Source organism: Rhinopithecus bieti, unplaced genomic scaffold, assembly GCF_001698545.2.
Source record: "Rhinopithecus bieti isolate Rb0 unplaced genomic scaffold, ASM169854v2 scaffold_12, whole genome shotgun sequence".
Lineage (NCBI taxonomy): Eukaryota > Metazoa > Chordata > Mammalia > Primates > Cercopithecidae > Rhinopithecus > Rhinopithecus bieti.
This window is the reverse complement of record NW_016803028.1, coordinates 1,020,182-1,040,662: the sequence shown is the minus strand read 5'-3', so window position 1 is coordinate 1,040,662 and position 20,481 is coordinate 1,020,182. Positions and strand designations below refer to the sequence as shown.

Here is a 20,481-nt window from a genome sequence, read left to right as displayed (position 1 = left end):
CATAGATTCCAATGACTAGAAGGATAACAAAAATAAGGGGAAAACAAAACAAAACATAAACCCTCACAACTCAAAACAAAACAAATAAAAACTTGTAATAAAAATTTGATTAACAAAATGATGAAATTTGGAAGATATTTAACTATAGTTAACATTTATATATATAGCATGTTTCAGGCACAGTTTTAAGACACTTCATATGGTCAGGTACGGTGACTCATATCTATAATTCCAGCACTTGGGGGGGCCAAAGCGGGAGGACTGCTTGAACTCGGGAGTTTGAGGCTGCAATGAGCTATGACGGTGCCACTGCACTCTAGGCTGGTCAAGAGTGAGATTGTCTCCTCACCTCCCTTCCTCCTAAAAAAGCAAAACCAAATCCACTTCATATATGTCATTTAATCCTCACAACCCTATGAGATTGATACCATTAATCTTGTTTTACAGATGAGGAAATATAGGCCCCAGGGTTAAGTGATTTTACTAGGTCTCATAGCTAATAAGTGATGAGTCCTTTATTTATTCTTTTGTTTTAGAGACAAGGCTTGCTATATTGCCCAGACTAGACTTGAACACCTGGCTCAAGCGATTCCCTCACCTCAGCCTTCTGAGGGTAGCTGGCACTAAAGGCACACACAATTGGGCCTGGTTAGAATCCTTTATTATAAGCCTATAGGTGACAGTGGATCAACATTTTTACTTTCTACATTCTGTTCATAAAACCTATTCTAAGTGTACAAAGGAAAAAGATTCGGATTACCAACTAAAAAGTTTGCCATACGACATGTTAGGAGGGGAGAAAGCACAGTTATTTCTCTCTGAATTGGAGAAACAACGTGGAGTTTTCTTCTTCTTAATCACCTCAAATCATTTTAGCAGAAAACTAGGAGTATTAAGAAAAAGAAAGAAAGAAAAGAAAGAAAGAAAGAAAGAAAGAAAGAAAGAAAGAAAGAAAGAAAGAAAGAAAGAAAGAAAGAAAGAAAGAAAACAAAACCAAAATTAGATCTACAAAATCCTAATGATTGATCTCACAGGCAACCAAAACAGTAACTACAAGCCAAACATTTCACAGTATGTTTTAGGTTTAAACTTCAAAACAAGCATTTGGTGCATTTTGCTTAGCTGACCAAAATCTATTCTTAAAGAAGAACAATGTGGGTGGGAAAACATGTGCATATAAATAAAACAATCAGTGCAGTAAGGTTCATGTCAAGCAGTTCTAAAAAACACACCTATGCTGCTTTATAAACCTGATTCATTTTACCTCTACCACTTTGTAGGAAAATGAATTTAAAACCTTAGAAACTGAGTTATTACAAACTTAAAGTCACATTCCAATTTCTAGTCATCTATAACTTGATCAAAGTCAGAAACAACAAAATAGAGAATATAGTGGGAGGAAAAGATTAAGCAGGAAGAAAGAGATAATGTGGTTAAGAATATGAGGGTTAGCAAATCAAATTTTTATAATAAGGGGCAAGTGTCAAGTGTCCCCAAAGTCAACCAATAACTTAATAACACTGATTTTACAAACATAAAAAATACAGGTGTCAGGAATGAAATATATTCTTGCTGGTTGAAAACTCACAGCTACCAACATATTGTGTGTAAAAGCGGGAAGGGACCTGAGAAATCAACATGGGAAACGTGTTTCAACAGAATTTGGCAATAAAATAATTGGACAATTGCATATAAATGAGATGTCATACACCCTTAGGTGAAGTTAAGACAACTTTTGTGACATCTATTTTGAAACCAACATCACAGGCTGTTGTTGCCTTCCAATCTACTTAAATATATCTTAATCCCTTTGTTAAAAAAATTCACTTGTCATATATGAAATTCACCACTGAGTTTTCTAAACTATTAAGGAGGTAACTTCAAATAGGACCACTGGTTTCAGCATTTTACTCTAAGTGGGCCTCTTATAGGACTGATTCTCAATTCTACATTTCAAAAGAAAATACAGACTTAAAAACAATCACAGGTACTATAGTCACCTACGTAGACACTAACAGAATCAAGTGATTCATTATCATCAAATTATATTAAATATTCATGCCAAAATGGCAGTGCATAAAACAGGAAGCCCAATCTCTAAAGACAGCATCATGTGAACTAAAAAATGCATAGTAGCTGATGACACCGGTAAAGTTCCATAATTTCCATAATACTAACATACAAAGATGATTTTACCTACATTCACTATCATAAACAGGTCTCACAGAGACTGAGAAAACTTGGTGACGTTTGCTTTTGAAAATGTTAAGATAATTCCAAATTTTTTATTTTTGAAATAGCCTAACTTTCATTAAAGAAACATTACTGCGCCTTTGAGGAAAAAACTAATTTTCTCCTCACAAGGGTTTAGATATTTTCTGGGCCCTAATTATCCAAAGTGCAGGAATTCTTCAAATTAAAATAAGCAGTTCAAACTTGTAATAAATAAACTTTCTAGTAATTACCTAAACTATAAAAAATGTTACTAGGTGATTTGACCGAGACCTAAAAACTTATAAAAAGATGGTTTAGCTTTAATCATACTGGGGCACTTTATGACATCTCATGCCTTTTCTTCCTTGGGTGTAGTATGTATACATTTTGTCCTGTAGTTGAGAGAGGGCAATTTAAAGCAATGACCTAATTACAGATGGATTTGTTGCTGTTACAGCTGTCAGAATTGACCTGTGGCATCATTAAAGGCTTCACTGAACTTAGGTAAGAAAATCTGATGTAATTAAAACGCTCTGAGAAGTATTTTTACTAATCCTAAATGGCTCAATTTTGTGTTTGGTTTTCTTCATACCACCAGATAAAGTTTGGCAAGTGCTCAAAGGATGAATTGATAAAATTAATACAGAAACAACTAAAGAATTCTAGAAAATCTAAGATGATTATATATTATAAAATAGCAATGCTCAAAATCCGGATTGCATGTGCTCTCTTATAAAATTATACAGTGAAAGCATATTTATTGTGACTCTAGAATTTTCATTCATTTGAAGCAAGATCTCACCTGTTGCCCAGGCTAGAGTACAGTGTTGTGATCACAGTTCACTGTAACTGAACTTCTGGACTCAAGAGATCCTCTAGCCTCAGCCTCCTGAGTACCTAGGACTACGGGATAATTTTTAATTTTTTTTGGTAGAGATGGAGGTCTTGCTATGTTGCTCAGGCTGGCCTTGCTTAAGTGATCCTCTCGCCTTGGCCTCCTAAAACACTGGGATTACAAGCATGAACCAGACTGTATCCGGCCAAAATTTTCATTCATTCCTTTATTTATTTTTTGAAACAGAGTCTCACTCTGTAATCCAGGCTAGAGGGCAGTAGCATGACCTCAGCTCACTGTAGACTTGACCTCCAAGGCTCAAGAGATCCTCCCACTTCAACCTCCCAAGTAGCTGAGACTACAAGCATGAGCCACCATGCCTGGCTCATTTTCTATTTTTCTGTGGAGCCAGGTTATGCTGTCCACGCTAGTCCTGAACTCCTAGGCTCAAGTGATCCTCCTACCCCAGCCTCCCAAAGTGGTAGGATTACAGGCAGGAGCCACTATGCCAGATCAGATTTTTCACATATTTCTAAAATCCAAATGCTTACTCTTGAAAGTGATTATAACAAAAAAACCAAAAAGCAACTATTCCTTATGTGCAACACACTGATATTTTTTTCCCCTCTAACACTGTATAAAATTTGAAAAGACCTGTAGAGTGAACACCCATATATATACCATCTAAATTGTACCACTAGTATTTTACTCTATGCCTTTTATTGTAGATTCTTCTGTCCTTCCATCCACCCAATTATTTGATGCTTTTTAAAATTAGACAGACATCATACATTTCACCTCTAAACACATTAATAGCATTAAACATCTGTTTAGAATTTTCCTTCTAAAAGAAAATTTATATGCTATGAAAGCATACAAATGAACTACCTTATGAGTTTTGACAAATCTATATAATATAAACCCCTGCCAAAATATAAAACATTACCACCATCACATAAAGTCCCTTCATGCCCCTTTCCCAGTTGATCCCTCCTCACAATGGCAGTAATTGTTCCAATTTTTTTCAATTATAGATTCTGGACCCCCATATAAATGGAATTTTATTGGTTCTAGAACCTTACATAAATGGAAAGAATATACATACTCTTGAGTAAGCCTTTCACTCAGCATAATATTTTAAAGATTTATCCATGTTCTTGAGTTTATCAATAGTTCCTTTTTATTGTTGAATGGTATTCACCACTGATGTTGTTTTAATAGTGACGTATGAAATACTTAAAGTATAGATGATGATTTTGTTCCTTACCTTCATATTGACATCAGCCCCATTACCAACTAGAAGCTCTAAACACAATGCTCCATGTGTTGATGCAGCAGCAAAGTGCAAAGGAGTAAATCCTTTTTCATTCTTTTGATTTACAATAGCACCACAGTCTATAAGTTCATTCACTACAACATCTTGTCCATTATAGCAGGCTACATGAAGAGGTGTATTTCCATAGGCATTTGGTTCATTCATCTATCAGAAGGGAAAAAAATGTGAATGTTAAAGTAGTTTTGCTAATTATCAATGTTGTGAGCTATTTTAGCAACCTGTGGTTGCAATCAAATTACTAAAGTGAGAAATGGAGACAGGATAAATACAGAGATGAGGCTTATAATTCTAAAGTTGGTGTAAAATAATAAACCCCTGACAAGCATTTTGGTATTACATTGATTTTATACATTCAGGGAATGTAATTCACATATACAATGTCTACCTCACGACAAAACTGAATAATACAAAAGAGGTATTTTAGGAAAATGTAAACTAATGTATTTTGAAAGGCGTTCTAGGTAAAGGATTTACTATAGAATTAATTATAATCATAAAAAATGAACACAAACTGAAGATTCTGAGGTATATTCAGTAACATGCATATTTTCAACTTTTTCATTTTGCAGTGACAAAGGCTAACCGTAGTAATAAAGTACAGATCAAGATTTTTAAAACAATGAATGGCATGTTCTATTTATTTAATTCATTTTTTGCCACAAACTTGGGCTCTTAATATTTTCCAGTGTCATATACAAGTATTTTATCACAAGTCAAAAGAGTATGCTCAAAAATGAGAAACAATTCATGTAATTAAGAGCTTTGCTTTTCTCTTTTTTTTTCTGAGACAGGGTCTCACTCTGTCGCCCAGACTGGAGTTGAGTGGCACGATCTCAGCTCACTGAAACCTCTGCCTCCCAGGCTCAAGCGATTCTCCTGCCTCAGCCTACCGAGTAGCTGGGATTACAGGCACGTACCATTACCAACTGGTTAATTTTTGTATTTTAGTAGAGATGGGGTGTCATTATGTTGGCCAGGCTGGTCTTGAACTCCTGACCTCAAATGATCACCCACCTCAGCCTCCCAAAGTGCTGGCATAGGCGTGAGCCACCGTGCCAAGTCTTGTTTTTCCATTTCTAGTAAATAAGGGAATACTTTACATGATTACTGTGTAGTAAAGAATCTGACCTCTCCCAGAGAGGTCTGTCCTTTGCCCTTGGCTTCAGGGAGGTAATCTATGATATACCTGATTTAAAAAAGTCTCTATTTAGAGTGGGAGCTTTGGGTCACCAGGTATTATATATTTGGAGACTGAAATCAACCACATGGACAACCAATCAAGCCATGTAATGGAGCCCCAATAAAAACCGAAAATGAAGCTCAGGTGAGCATTCCTTGTTGGAAATACTTCATTCATACTGCCACACACTGATGCCAGGGAAGGAGAGTAATGGGTCCTGACTCTGTGAGGAGGGGCTAAGGGAAACTTTGCCTTTACAATAATCCTGCACTCTACCCTATGTGTCTCTTCCTTTGGCTGATCTCAGTTTGTATCTTGTCCCTGTAGTAACCACAAATGGGAGTATAAAGCTTTTCATGAATTTTGTGAGACTTTCTGGTGAATTATCAAACCTGAAAGTGGTTTTGAAAGCCTTCTGAACTTATAGTTGGTTGTAAGTAAAGGGTGGCCTTGCGTGGAGACTCTGGACCCTAATCTTGTAGTTGGCCCCAACATAATGCAGCTTTAATTAACATTTTCTTTTCTGGGATCACTGGTAATAGAGGAAGAAAAAAAGTTTGAACACTTAATTTTAATCAAAGTATCTAGATTTTTTCACAAGAACACAGACAAGGAAAAGATTCTCCCTCAGAGCCTCCATAAGGAACCAACCTTGCTGACACCTTGATTTAGAACTTCTGTACTCTAAAACTTTGAGAAGTTAAATTTCTATTAGCCCTCCAGTTTGTGGTAATCCCCAGGAAACTAAAACAAAACAAAAAACAAAACAAAAAACACACAACTGGGGGCCACATGTTACTAAAAGGCTGTAAGTCTGGCCACTTATTTTGATGAACAAATAGTCACCAGAGTTTATAAATGTAACTGACTGTCAATAAAGTCAGTTTTAAAAATTGCACCAGAATGGACTTGAAACAGTAATCAGAAACAAAGTTGCCTCATTTATCCAGATCAAGGATCTTTTAAGGTATTATTTCACTCTGCTGAAACAGAGATATAGGAATTGAGTTGAGATTTTTGCAACGTCTTTTTGTGATCCTCACACTTTCAGTATTTGTTAGCTTGTTTCAGGCAAAGTGTTTCACATCGTCCATAAGTTAAGAGCCTATCTAGCCCTACAGTTCTGTCATGTATTCTTTGTCCAACCAGGCTATCACCTACTTTTCTTGGTTTTTTGTAGCTGATCTAAACTGTATGCCCCTAGCAGATCCTTATGCTACATCTTACAATTTGCTGTTTTAAAGAACCAATGAGTTCTTCAAAATGTGTGTTTTCAAGAATCAGGACATTGTCATAACTCCACCTGAAGTAAGAATAAATACGCTGAGTGGGCTGGGCACCGTGGCTCATGCCTGTAATCCAAGCACTTTGGGAGACCAAGGCAGGAAGGTCACTTGAGGTCAAGAGTCAGACACCAGCCTGGGTAACAGCGAGACCTCATCTCTACAAAATAAAAAAATTAGCCTATAGTTCTAGCTATTCAGGAGGCTTAGGTGGGAGGATCACTTGAGCCCAGAGTTCAAGGTTGCAGTGAGCTGTGACTGTGCCATTATACTACAGCATAGGAGGCAGAGACCCTGTTTCAAATAAATGAATAAATACATAAACAAATGAGGGAGTAAAGTACTTATGTTTAAAGGATGGCTTGTGAAAAGCTGTACAGGTATTTTAAGTTACCTCAATTCAGGAATCAAATATATCCAAATAAAGCAGCATCCCCTTTTAACCAAACAGAATTATATAGTAAAGAATACTTATACTTGGTGGGCAAAAAGCCTCTTGTTTTCCTGCCCAGCTCTTGCCAATATTCTGTAATGTAAACTGCTACCATCATTTTAAGAGAATATCAGACTAGGCAAAGAAGACTAACAATAACCCAGCTATCTAATAATACAAGTGTGTCTGATCTGCTGGTTCCCACAAGTGAAATGGAACTACAGGGCCTGGAATGCGATATAGAAGAAAAACTGGCAATAAACCACACACCTTTGAAGTGTATTTTACCTCTTAACATGCTTTGACTATTTACATGCCTTGACCATAAATCACTGCATTAGGTATTATGTAAAGGACTATAAATACCCAATTAAAACAGGAAAACATTGTATAAAATAATTTCTTAAACCTGAAATAACTTCTATCAATATTGTAATAAGTATAAAAAGGGCTCCATAATTTCATACTGTTCAATTAATATACCTACATCAACTCCAAGATCTAGAAGGTACTTGACTACGCTGATCATTCCACTAGAGGCTGCTGCATGAAGAGGTGTGTAAGACTTTTTATCCTTGCATGTCACTTCAGCTCCATGCGACACAAGTAATTTCACTACTTCAATGTGACCTAAAAATGTGTTTTGAAGAAAAAATAGAGATGAGCATATGAAAACTATTAAATATAATCCCAAATATCTTTAAGCAAATTTAAAAAATGAAAATAGAAGATGCATGACAAGTCATCAATGAATCATGTTAACTTGAGAAAGAATAGAAGGAAAATTTTAAGACTTCAGGGGTGGGCATAATGGCTCATGCCGATAATCTCAGCACTTTGGGAGGCTGAAGTGGGAGGATCACTTGAGTCTAGGAATTTGAGACCAGCCTAGGCAACACAGTGAGACCCTGTCTCCACCAAAAATAAAAAAAATTAGCCGGGTATGGTGGCATGCACCTATAGTCTCAGTTACTTGGGGGGCTGAGGTAGAAGAATTACTTGAGCCTGGGAGGTTAAGGCTGCAGTGAGCTGTGATCATGCCACTGCACTCCAGGGTGGGCAACAGAGCGAGGCCTTATCTCAAAACAAAACAAGACAAAAAAAAAAAAAAAAAATAGAATTCAGGATAATTCTGATAAATGTTGGCAGAGATAATTAGTAATTAAAAAGAATGATAGCCCTCTGTATACACTGGTTCCATATCTGCAGATTCAACCAACTGCAGATTGAAAATATTTGAAAACATAAAAACATTAAAAAAAAGAAATAAAAATAAAAATATAGTGCAACAACTATTCACATTGTGTTAGGTATTATAAGTAATCTAGAGATGAATTACAGAACAGGTTATACGTACATACTATGTAAGGAACTTATATAAGGAACTTGAGTATCTTCTGATTTTTGTATCCAAAGGAGTCTGAAACTAATACCCTAAGGATAACAAGGGACAACTATAATTCCTTTGATTATTTTATTCGGTGATAACCCTGCAGTCTATAACCTTCCTTTTGCCTAGATCTTGTTTTTGGTCTAAGGTTACTTTAATACATTCATAAATTCTAAAGTAAGCTTTTCATTTCTAATGCTGGCATACCATATCATATGTACTTTGCTTTATTGGGCTTTGCAAATATTGCATCTTGTTTCTTAAAAATTGGAAGTTTGTGGCAATCCCGTGTCAAGCAAGTCTATTGGCATCATTTTTTCCATCAGCATGTGCTCATTTCATGTGTCTGTGTCACATTTTGGTTATTCTTGCCAATATTTCAAACTTTTTCAATATTATTTTATCTGTTATGGTGATTTGTGATCACTGATCTTTGGCATTCCTACTGTAATTGTTTCGGGGCATCACAAACTGAACTCATACAAAGTGGTGAACTGATCAGACACGGTGGCTCACGCCTGTACTCCCAACACTTTGTGAGGCCGAGGCAGGCGGATCACCTGAGGTCAGGAGTCGAGACCAGCCTGGTCAAAATAGTGAGACCCTGTCTCTACTAAAAATACAAAAATTAGCTGGGCATGCTGGCATATATCTGTAGTTCCAGCTACTCGGGAGGCTGAGGCCCGAGAATCGCTTGATCCCCGGAAGTGGAGGTTGCAGTAAGTCGAGATCATGTGACTGCACTCCAGCCTGGATGACAGAGTGAGACTCTGTCTCCAAAAAAGTGGTTAACTTAATAAATGTGTATTCCAACTACTCCATTCCCTCATCTATCTCCTTTTCAGACCTTCCTCTTCACTCAGACACAATAGTATTAAAATTAGGTCAAATAATAACCTTACAGCAGCCACTAAGTGTTCAAGTGAAAGACAGTTGCACATCTCTCACTTTAAATCAAAACCTAGAAATAATTAAGCTTAGTGAGAAAGGCATGTTGAAAGGTGAGACAGAATGAAATCTAGGCCTCCTGTGACAAAGTTACCAAGTAGTGAATGCAAAAGAAAAATTCTTCAAGAAAATTAAACATGCTACCAGTGAATGGACTAATGATAAGAAAGCTAAGTAGCCTTACTGATGATACAGAGAAAGTACTAGTGGTCTGGATAGAAGACCAAATAGCTACAACATTCGCTTAAGCCAAAGCCTAATCCAGAGCAAGGCCTTAACTGTCTTCAATTCTGTGAAGGCTGAGAGAGGTGAGGAAGCTACAGAGGAAAACTTTGATTGAGTAAAGGTTGGTTCATGAGGTTTAATGAAAAAAGATGTCCCTATAACATAAAAGTGCAACGTGAAGCAGCAAGTGCTGATGTATTAATACAAGCTGTAACAAGTTATCTAAAAGATCTAAGATTATTAATGAAGGTGGCTACATTAAACAACAGATTTTCAATGTAGATGAAACAGCCTTCTATTGGAAGATGCCATCAAGGACTTTCATTGCTACAGAGAAATCTATGCCTGCCATCAAAACTTCAAAGGACAGGCTGACTCTCTTGTTAGAGGCTAATGCAGCTAGTGACTTTAAGTTAAGTCAGTGCTCATTTACCATTCTGAAAATTCCACAGCCCACATGAATTATGCTAAATCCACTTTGCCTATGCTCTAAAATGGAACAAAGCCTGGATGACAACACATCTGTTTATAACATGGTTTACTGAATATTTTAAGCCCACTGTTGAGACATACTGCTCAGAAAAAAGAAGATTCCTTTCAAAATATTACTGCTTATTCACAATGTACTTGGCCACCCAAGAGCTCTTATAGACAAGGAGATTACTGTTGTTTTTGTGCCTGCTAACACAACAGTCACTCTGTTGTCCCTGAATCAAGAGTAATGTCAACTTTCAAAGTCTTTTTATTTAAGAAATAACATTTGACATGGATATAGCTGCCATAGTGATTCCTCTGATGCATCTGGGCAAAGTAAATGGAAAACCTTCTGGAAAGGATTCATCATTCTAGATGCCATTAAGAACATTCTTGGCCAGGTGTGGTGGCTCACGCCTGTAATTCCAGCACTTTGGGAAGTCAATCACCTGAGGTCAGCAGTTCGAGACCAGCCTGGCCAACATGGTGAAACCCTGTCTCTAACAAAAATACAAAAAGTAGCCAGGCGTGGTGGCAGGCACCTGTAATCCCAGCTACTTGGGAGGCTGAGGCAGGAGAATCACTTGAACACAGGAGGTAGAGGCTGCAGTGAGCCAGTATCACACTACTGCACTCCAGCCTGGGCAACAAAGCAAAACTCTGTCCAAAAAAAAAAAAAGAACAAAACACATTTCTGATTCACGGGAGGAGGTCAAAGTATTAATATTAATAGGAGTTTGAAAGAAGTTGATTGCAACCCTCATGGATGACTTTGAGGGATTCAAGACTTCAGCGAAGGAAATAACTGCAGATGTGGTAGAAATAGCGAGAGAACTAGAATAAGAAGTGGAGCCTGAAGATGTGCCTGAATTGCTATAATCTCATGATAAAATGTGAACAGATAAGGGGTTGCTTCTTATGGATGAGTAAAGACAGTGGTTTTGTGAGACGGAATCTACTCCCGAAGATACTGTAAATGTTGCTGAAATGACAACAAAGTTTTTAGAGAAGTGACTCCAATTTTGAAGGAAATTCTATTGTGGGTAAAATGCTATCAAACAGCTTGCCACGCTACAGAGAAACCTTTTGTGAAAGGAAGAGTCCATCAATGCAGCACATCTTTGTCTCATTTCAAGGAATTGCCACAGCCATCCAAACCTTCAGCAACCATTCACATTGAGGCAAAACTCTCCATTAGCAGAGACTATGACTTGCTCAAGGTTCATATGATAGCATTTTTTTTTTTAGCAATAACATATTTTTTAAGACAAGAACACTGAAAATTAATAAAAAAGACGTACATTGTTTTAGATGTACTGCTATTGCACACTTAATATACTATAGTATATAGCATAAACATATTTTGTAATTAACTAATTATTTTTAGAAACGGGGTCTTGCTCTGTCACCCCAGCTGAAGTGCAGTGGTGTGATCACATCTCACTGCAACCTAAAACTCCTGGATTCAGGTGATCCTCCCACCTCAGTCTTCTGAGTAGGTAGGACTACAGATGCATGCCACCACACTGGGATAATTTTTAAATTTTTTTGTAGAGAGAGGGTCTTGCTATGTTGCCCAGGTTGGTCTTGAACTCCTGGGCTGAAGCAGTCCTCCCACGTTGGGCTCCCAAGATGTTAGGATTACAGGTGTGAGCCACTGCAGGCAGACTAAATATATCTTTTATACGCACTGGGAAACCAAAAAATTTTTGTGATTTGCTTATTGAGATATTTGCTTTGTTGTGGTAGTTTAGCACCAACCCCACAATCTCTCTGATCTCTGCCTTACTGGAATTGCTTCAATCTGGGAGTTTCTTGGGCTTGTTTCCTTAGAATGTTAGGTCTTTAGAACATGCAGCCAAAAACTTCTTTTACCTTATAATTTCTACCAGATCTCCTTAACCAACTTAGTTTACTATTCACCACTGTAACCATGAGGAAAAGGTTGGTTATACTGTGTGATGGTTAATAATCAACTCCCAAATCTCAGTGGCTTAAATAATGTTTTTATTTCTCTCTCAACCATAACAGGTTGGCAAGAGGGCTCTGCTCAGTTACTCAAGGACCCAGGCTCATGTAACTGACATCATCTTGAATGTGGCTGGTCACTGTGCCAGAAGGGGAAACAGACTGCAGCGTTTCCTATCAGTAATTAAATGCTCCAGCCCAGACCACTGTTGCTTTCATTCATTAGCTAGAACTAGTCCTAGGCCCCACCCAACCACACAAAAAGGCCAGGAAGGGGGCCATGTATCTGGAAGGTGAGAGAACCACTATTCTCCTTTCGTAACTTGTCACTTATTTGTCAGATTAGATTATACAGTGCTTTCTCCTCCTCCCACAATCCTTCCCACCTCTGTGTCTTTGTTCATGAAACACGTTCTTTATGTGGAACGTTCTGCTTGGATGTCTCCTCCCAATCATTGCTATTATACTAATCCTTGAAGAAACATGTCAGATCCAACCTTTCCTGACCAAACCAATCAACTCTCTTCCCTAGAAGCCCTATAAGCCTTGTGATGTTTCTTAAACGGAATCATTAATTACTAACTCTTTAATTACTTTTTTTGCATGAATCCCCAAATTCATGCAAAGACCAGAAGACCGTTCTACTTCTTGATATGTTCCATAAGGCCAAGAGCAGCATACAAAACAAGCGCCCAATATATGTTAGTTACATTAAAGAAATTGCTTGTGATGTCACTTTTTTTTGGAGATGGAGTCTCGCTCTGTCGCCCGGGCTGGAGTGCAGTGGCTGGATCTCAGCTCACTGCAAGCTCCACCTCCCGGGTTTATGCCATTCTCCTGCCTCAGCCTCCCAAGTAGCTGGGACTACAGGCGCCCACCACCTCGCCCGGCTAGTTTTTTGTATTTTTTAGTAGAGACGGGGTTTCACCGTGTTCGCCAGGATGGTCTCGATCTCCTGACCTCGTGATTCGCCCGTCTCGGCCTCCCAAAGTGCTGGGATTACAGGCTTGAGCCACCGCGCTCGGCCTTGTGATGTCATTTTTAAAATCCCTTCATAGAGAATGACTCTATAAAAAGTTAATAAATTATAAAATGAGGCTTTCAAACAGAGGCACCCCTCCCTCAAAAAAATTAACCCAGGATACTGCAAGATGCATAAAGAATCAGGCAGATTCAGTTGTTTATATATAAATTATCAATTAAAGTAGATATTTTCAGCCTCTTTCCACCCATTTTAATATGAAAAAGAAATATCTACTATTATGTTTCTAGAAAAGAAATAATGCAATGAGTTGTTAATTTTTAAAAATCAATTAAACATGTTTTGAGACAGGGTTTTGGCTCTGTCACCTTGGCTGAAATGCAGTGGTACGATCACAGCTCATTGCAGCCTTGACCTCCTGGGCTCAAGTGAGGTGTGTGCCACTACACCCAGCTAATATTAAGTTTTTTTTTTTTTTGGTAAAGAGAGGGTCTCGCTATGTTGCCCAGGCTGATCTTCAACTCCTGGGCTCGAGGATCTTCCCATCTCGGCCTCCCAAAGTGTTGGGATTACAGGCATAAGCAACCATGCCCAGCACAAGGTAAAAAATATTTATTCAGTACCTTCTGTGTCAAAGTCATCACAATAAGGTAATCTGAGGCTAAACTTGGTAACCTGAGGCTAAACTTCTAAAAGTACTGAAAGCAACAGTAAAAATGAACGTGTAAAGCGACCTTGAAAAGTTTGACGGCAGGAGCAAGCACAAGGTGGGAAGAAGAAAATGATTAATTCACTTGGAGATGAGGTGGGGCGCTACAGAACAATGACAAATAATTCAATAGCGTTAAGTATAAGAGGTAGGACCTAGAAGGAAATTAACGGAGCCTCAACCAGGAAATGAAAGGCCAGGGCTAATAAGGAAAACTGGGATAAATAAATTACAAGACTACACATAATCCCCAATATCTCTTACACTAACACTGATGAATTCTCTGAATATAACCTAGAGGTGACAATGCTTGTACTTTAGGTTTGTCTGTAACAGCAGTGACCAGTCAATAGCTTCTTACTTTCACATATTTAACTCTTTAATCCTGTATTCCTAGAATGGCTGAACAGTTTTAGAAGCTACATATCGGTATTCATCTTATTCTGTGCTTAAGGGAAGGAAGAGACACAAAAAGGGTAATTATAAATCTCTGCCTAGTTATGCTCACAAATTAAATGGGCAGTGTTATATGGTACTACGGTTTAAATGTGTCCTCCGAATTTCGTATGTTGGAAGTGTAATCCCCAAGCCAACAGTGTTAAGAGGTAAGAACTTCAAGAGGTGATTAGGCAATAAGGGCTCTGTCCTCATGAACAAATAATGCTATTTTGGGAGTGAGTGCCTTAGAAAAGATGAGTTTGACTCCCCACAATGTGATGCTTCAAGAGGGCCCTCACTAGATGCTAGTGCCTTGATCTTGGACTTCCCAGCCTACAGAACTGTGAGGAAGTAAATTTCTGTTCTTTATAAATTACCCAGTCTAGGACATTTAATTTTAGTAGCATAAAATAAACTAAAACTTGTGGTGAGGTCCAAGAAACACAGAGTATCTTTTTCATCCTCAACTGAGAGGCCTAAAAAGTGACACTTAGCGGGTGAGAAACAACAAAGCCATTCTGGCCCCCCTAAAATACACACATTCAACTATTCTGGGAGCTTAACTAGAGGTAATCTGCAAAATCCCCCTGACCTTCAGTTGTATGAAAACAGTCGTTTAGTCAAGCTTAATTCTTAGTAGGTAAAAGGCCTGATGCACTCTGCTTAACATGTAAGCCTCTTAATGTAAGATGTACAGTTTTACATCACATAACCTAGTTGTTCCTGTCTTGAAGAGTAAGCCACACCAGAATACTCAGAAAGACCGAGATGAAAATCTACAGGCTGTGAGAAAGGGACCTTAGGATGCAATAGGGAACTTGCTTTTGGCTATATTACCTTCAATTAACACAAGAAAATGGCCCAGTACATAACTAACAGCACATACCTTTAGTGTAAACCACCATGCACCAAGCTTTCAGCTTTGGGCTTTAAAAATAGGGGCATCTGCAGAAGTTCAAGACCAGCCTGGTCAACATGGTGAAACCTCATCTCTACCAAATATACAAAAATTAGCCGGGTGTGATGGCAGGTGCCCGTAGTCCCAGCTACTCGGGAGGCTGAGGCAGGAGAATCGCTTGAACCTGGGAGGCGGAGGTTGCAGTGAGCTGAGATCGCGCCATTGCACTCCAGCCTGGGCAACGAGGGCGAAATTTTGTCTCAAAGAAAAAAAGAAGGTGGGGGGCACATTTGAAAAGGATGTTCCTTTTTTTATCTTCCTTTACACTCACACTAAAGGTCAGAACTGCAATGCAATATGGATTCTCAGGCTTCTGCCCAGTGCATAGCTACATGGTGTCTACAGCTTCGTAGTCATGCAAGTGTGATGGAAGAAAGGCTATACCTTAGCTGCGCTCAGTTCTCAGTGCTACTCCCGCAGAAAGCGGGACCCTGTTTAGGGTGATGATCCCATAGTGGGTAGAAAATTCTGAAGTACAGAGGGACTGGGGATGTTGCCCACTTAGAAAGGAGAGTTTGCCCCAGTGGAGGTCAAAAGCATCACTCCATAGTCTGAAAGGGGAGGGGGAGAATGCACTGTCTTCTAACACCCAGGGAATTAAAATAAATACACTGCAGAAAACAGTTGGGATGTGTTCACTGAAAGCAGAGGTATACATACACAGGGTGGCAGAACCACTGCTGGCCAAGGTGAAGGCACCAGAGCTCTATGTGGAGAGGTGGAAGATGCTTCATGAGCTAAATTCCAGTCCCAGGGGAGCTGGTAAGACCACGGTCAATGACAGACACACTTAACCTTATCTCCTATTTGGTCAGAGCAGGACAAGCAAAAGTATGCTGTGAGGTATGGGGGAGAACATATGGTACTGGTCCCTGCAGTCACGGCAGTCAACAGATCCCTTGGCAAAGGGATACCAACTACTAGTACCTCATACTATGCCACAGTAACCCTAGATCAAGTTCAGCATATACTTCATTCTGAAACAGACGTTTCCTCATGCCTTTGACAGAAGAGCGGCATTGGATGCTTGATGAAGCCAGGAATATTCTGTTGAAAACGTCTGGAGGCACGTTTTTTTCACATGAGGGGAAAAAAGTTTCTTTTAACAAACAAGCCCAAATCCTTGTAGCAGATATGTGGAAAGTATTAGAAGAAAAAGGAGATGGCTGCTTTAAGACATCTCCAGACCAGGCGCAGTGGCTCACACCTGTAATCCCAGCACTTTGGGAGGCAGAGGCAGGCCGATCACCTGAGGTCAGGAGTTTGAGGACCAGCCTGGACAACATGGTGAAATCGCGTCTCTACTAAAAATACAAAAAAATTAGCCAGGTGTAGTGGCGGGTGCCTGTAATTCCAGCTACTTGGGAGGCTGAGGCACGAGAATCGCTTGAACCTGGGAGGTGGACTTTGGAGTGCGCTGAGATTGTGTCACTGCACTCCAGTCTGGGCGACAGAGCAAGACTCTGTCTCAAAACAAAACAAAAAAACAAAACACATCTGCAGTATTACTTGTTTGCTACTACAGATTACTTCAGCTTCTTGCTCACCTTGGACCTCTGAAATACTCTTATGAACTACTGAAGAACCTTTCCAAAGCAGAAATACTGTCATATGGGGATAAACAAGAGTAGGAAATCAGCATGCTCACTTTGGTTGTGTTGAGCTGATCTGCGATTGCCCTCTGGGGCTTATTGGAAAAGGAACAAAAAACGACGTATCACCGTGTATTCCCAACTTCATCATTTATCTGCTTAATTTTGACTATATTTTTCTTTTCTGTGGACACACTGTTAGAAATAGTGAAGGCACTTTGTTTTCTTTAAGTATCATTTCTTAAAATTAATCATGCCTTATGTGACTAATCTTCAGTGATAATATTTCATCTATTCAATTGATATCATTTCTCAAAATGTAATTTTGATACAAAGGAGAGAGATAAGCTACGGTCTCTGATGCATGAGTGCTGTTGCTTTTATAAAAAATCAGTGTTGACACCTTATTTTAAATGTTTTATTGGTAATGAGAGTGGGTTTTGTACACCATGATCTTCAATTTAGCATACCTATGCAGAATTTTTTTTTTCAGAGTAACTATACTGAAATTGAATAATGATTTTCAAAATTTTTCTTAAAAAAGAATAAAAAAAAGGATTCTACTGCTTTTGGTTGTTTTCATTATAGGTATAGCACTTCCCGGGGTCCTGTGGGTATCTATAACTGGTTTGATATATACAGACATATAGGTATAGACTTATCTATCTAGAAAGAATGTATTATAACTGGTTTGTATCTATTTTACATATTATACAGTTGACCCTGGAATAACAAAGGTTTGAACTGTATGGGTCCACTTATACATGGATTTTTTAACACCACATGTGGTTCAAAAATACAGTATTCAGGGGATGTGAAACGCTCATACATGGAAAGCCAACTTTGTGTACACATGGGTTCCCCATGGCTGACTGTGGGACTTCAGTATGCAAGGATTTGGGTATAAGCAGGTGGTCCTGGAACCAATCCTCCACATATATGAGGGATGGACTATATAGCTCTTGAGTTAGAATTCCTCTATTCAATCTTCTGTTAATCTTTTATTTTTTAAATGAGAGTCAAGAAAAGACAAAATCAAGAACAGAAAGTAATGAGGATAAGCTATGGCTCTAAGAAAAGTGGTTAGCTAGATGTCTTTATAATCAGGTAATGTGACTGGTAAATCAGGGAATGATACAAGTATTACACAGAAAACATGTCAGTTCATATGTGCTTTTTCCCACCCAGGAGTTAAAAGAGCAGAAGCACAGAATTATAACCTCTGGCAGGAAGAAAAAAAGCCCTGAGCTCTATGGCTGCAAAGTGAGTTCTTTCAGCTGTTTTAAGAACCTTGAAAAATGAATGTCTACATCCACGGCTTCTTCCCAGAGGCACAACCCCAGCCTTATAGGACTTTAAGGATTTATGGCAAGGTGTACTTCCTCTACCCTTAGAGATCTACTTTCCTCTGCAGTTTTAGCAACCAGAAGCGAGCATTTCCATTCTGCTGTTTTTGGGTGCATTTTAAAATATCCTGTGATAGGCTGATTTGCCTCCCGGGTTCTGCAAGAACCAATTAATGTTTCTGTTAATGCTGTGGTCACAGTTGCACAGGTTTTGGGTGGTCTATCGCAGGCCTATTATTCCCATGAGCTCTATTAGTTTTAGAGTACAATTTTGCAGACTGTAAGATTTTTCAAGAACATATATATTATGTCACAGCAGAAAAGTCTGTATTCCAAGCCCCGGTTTCTTTCTATAAAATTACTATTATAGAAATCAAACATGATAACACACATTTAATCCACTAGTTGGCCCAAAATAATAGGCTTCTTAATGTATCTTTGTTACTTTTACCTTAATATTCTCATACAAACAAAAATGGGTATGAGAATGGGCTTTAGTAAACATCAGTCCTAAATTATATACTCTAGCCTGTGTCTGGGACGTCTCTTCCTTTAAAGGTAAATGGAATTAATTTCAAACAGCTTTTAGATGAACTGGACTCAGTGCACTCCAAACCTCCCCAGTTACCAGGGTTGTTCTACCTGGGCATCAAACTCAGATACTGTGTAGCTTTTCAGTACCCTTAAAGACAAATGTTATATCAACAGCAAGAACTTGAAATGTACAACTTTTCTAAATCTATAATACCAAAAACTAAATTAAAAAAGTACATACCCATATATGCTGCCCAATGGATAGCACGCCTATCTTTCTTGTCAAAAGCATTGATATTGGCACCTCTAGACAAGAGTAGTTTGACCATCTGGAATAAAAGTAAACATGGTGTCATCAAAATTGTGAAGCACAACTGTCTATAAGTGTACATTTGTGACAGTTACTTATCTCAATTTCTCTGGCACTACATTTCTGCAGTTGCTGAACAGAAGGAGCTAGACTAAATACTGAAGGTCATTTAACATAACAGGACAATGTATGAAAAAATGGTTAACTGTGGGTACTACTGAAGTCAGGCATCAGTACCTTTTTAGGATGCCACTTTGCACCTTGGTATTTTACGAACTAAATACAAATCTGGAAAGTCTAAGGCTGAATATTTAATAAGAGGTTTTGTTCCTATTCATAGTCCAAAATGTTAAAAGTGCATTCTCATTCTAGAAATGTCTTAAACTTAATTCAAACACAAACATAGTGCCTACAACATAATTAGACCTGAAGGTCACTGCATAGTCTGTGTGTACCAAAAATAGTAACTGCAACTAACCATATTTATGATAATTTCTCCACTGGAAGGCTACTGCAGATTTCAAATAGGGATACATCTATAACCTTAACTGCAGTAGAGGCAAGGATTCTTTATATTGCAAAATCAGAGAAGTACAGTAGTCTCCCCTTATCTGCAGTTTCGCTTTCTGCATTCAATTACCTGTCATCAACCATAGTCTGAAAATAAGTGACTACACTGCAGTTAGTGGGACATTTTGAGGGACAAACTACACTCATGTAACTTGTATTAAAATTGTTCCACTTTATCATTATCTCTTACTGTGCCTAAATTATAAACTAAATTTTATCATTGGTATGTATAGAAAAAAAACATAGTATCTATAGGGTTTGGTACCATCCAACGTTTCAGGCATCCATAGGGGGTCCAGGAATATATCCTCTGTAGATAAGTGGGAACTACTTTGAAAAAGACATGATAGCCACTAGCTCCCAGCCACAGAATCTTGGGAATATTACTTTACCTATGAGCTTCTATCCCTGCAACAAAAATGAAAGACTAGACAAGTTGGCTTCAAAGGTTCTTCTGTTACCTTCTACAAATCTTCAGCATACACATAAACTCCAACCTTTGCTATGACAACACCTGCCACAGACAACATTTGCTGTGTAAGATAACTAAATAGCAATTTTCTTAAATTGTTTTGATGGTTCTGTCACTAAAGAATTCTCTTGATTAAATGTTAATAAACTACTAAAAAGCAGGTTTTCTAAATTCTGCCTTCCTTTGCTATTTACTCTACTTCTAGAAGAACAATAACATATCTCTGTCTTCACACATTTTTTCCTCCCACAATAATAGAACATACTTTTCCTGTTCTGTTAGAA

At 38.3% G+C, this 20,481-nt stretch overlaps 1 protein-coding gene across 10 annotated transcripts in view; it reads right to left on the bottom strand.

Annotated features, from left to right (window-relative positions):
* Positions 1–20,481, bottom strand: part of ANKRD28 (ankyrin repeat domain 28) — a 203,291-nt gene that overhangs the window by 54,813 nt on the left and 127,997 nt on the right. For all 10 annotated transcript variants that reach the window (XM_017881155.1, XM_017881232.1, XM_017881094.1 and 7 more), the window contains 3 exons: positions 19,087–19,174; positions 7,769–7,911; positions 4,317–4,529 (listed from right to left, as the gene is read on the bottom strand). In XM_017881155.1, the coding sequence (XP_017736644.1) occupies positions 4,317–4,529; positions 7,769–7,911; positions 19,087–19,174 (444 nt within the window). The remainder of the gene's footprint in view (positions 1–4,316; positions 4,530–7,768; positions 7,912–19,086; positions 19,175–20,481) is intronic.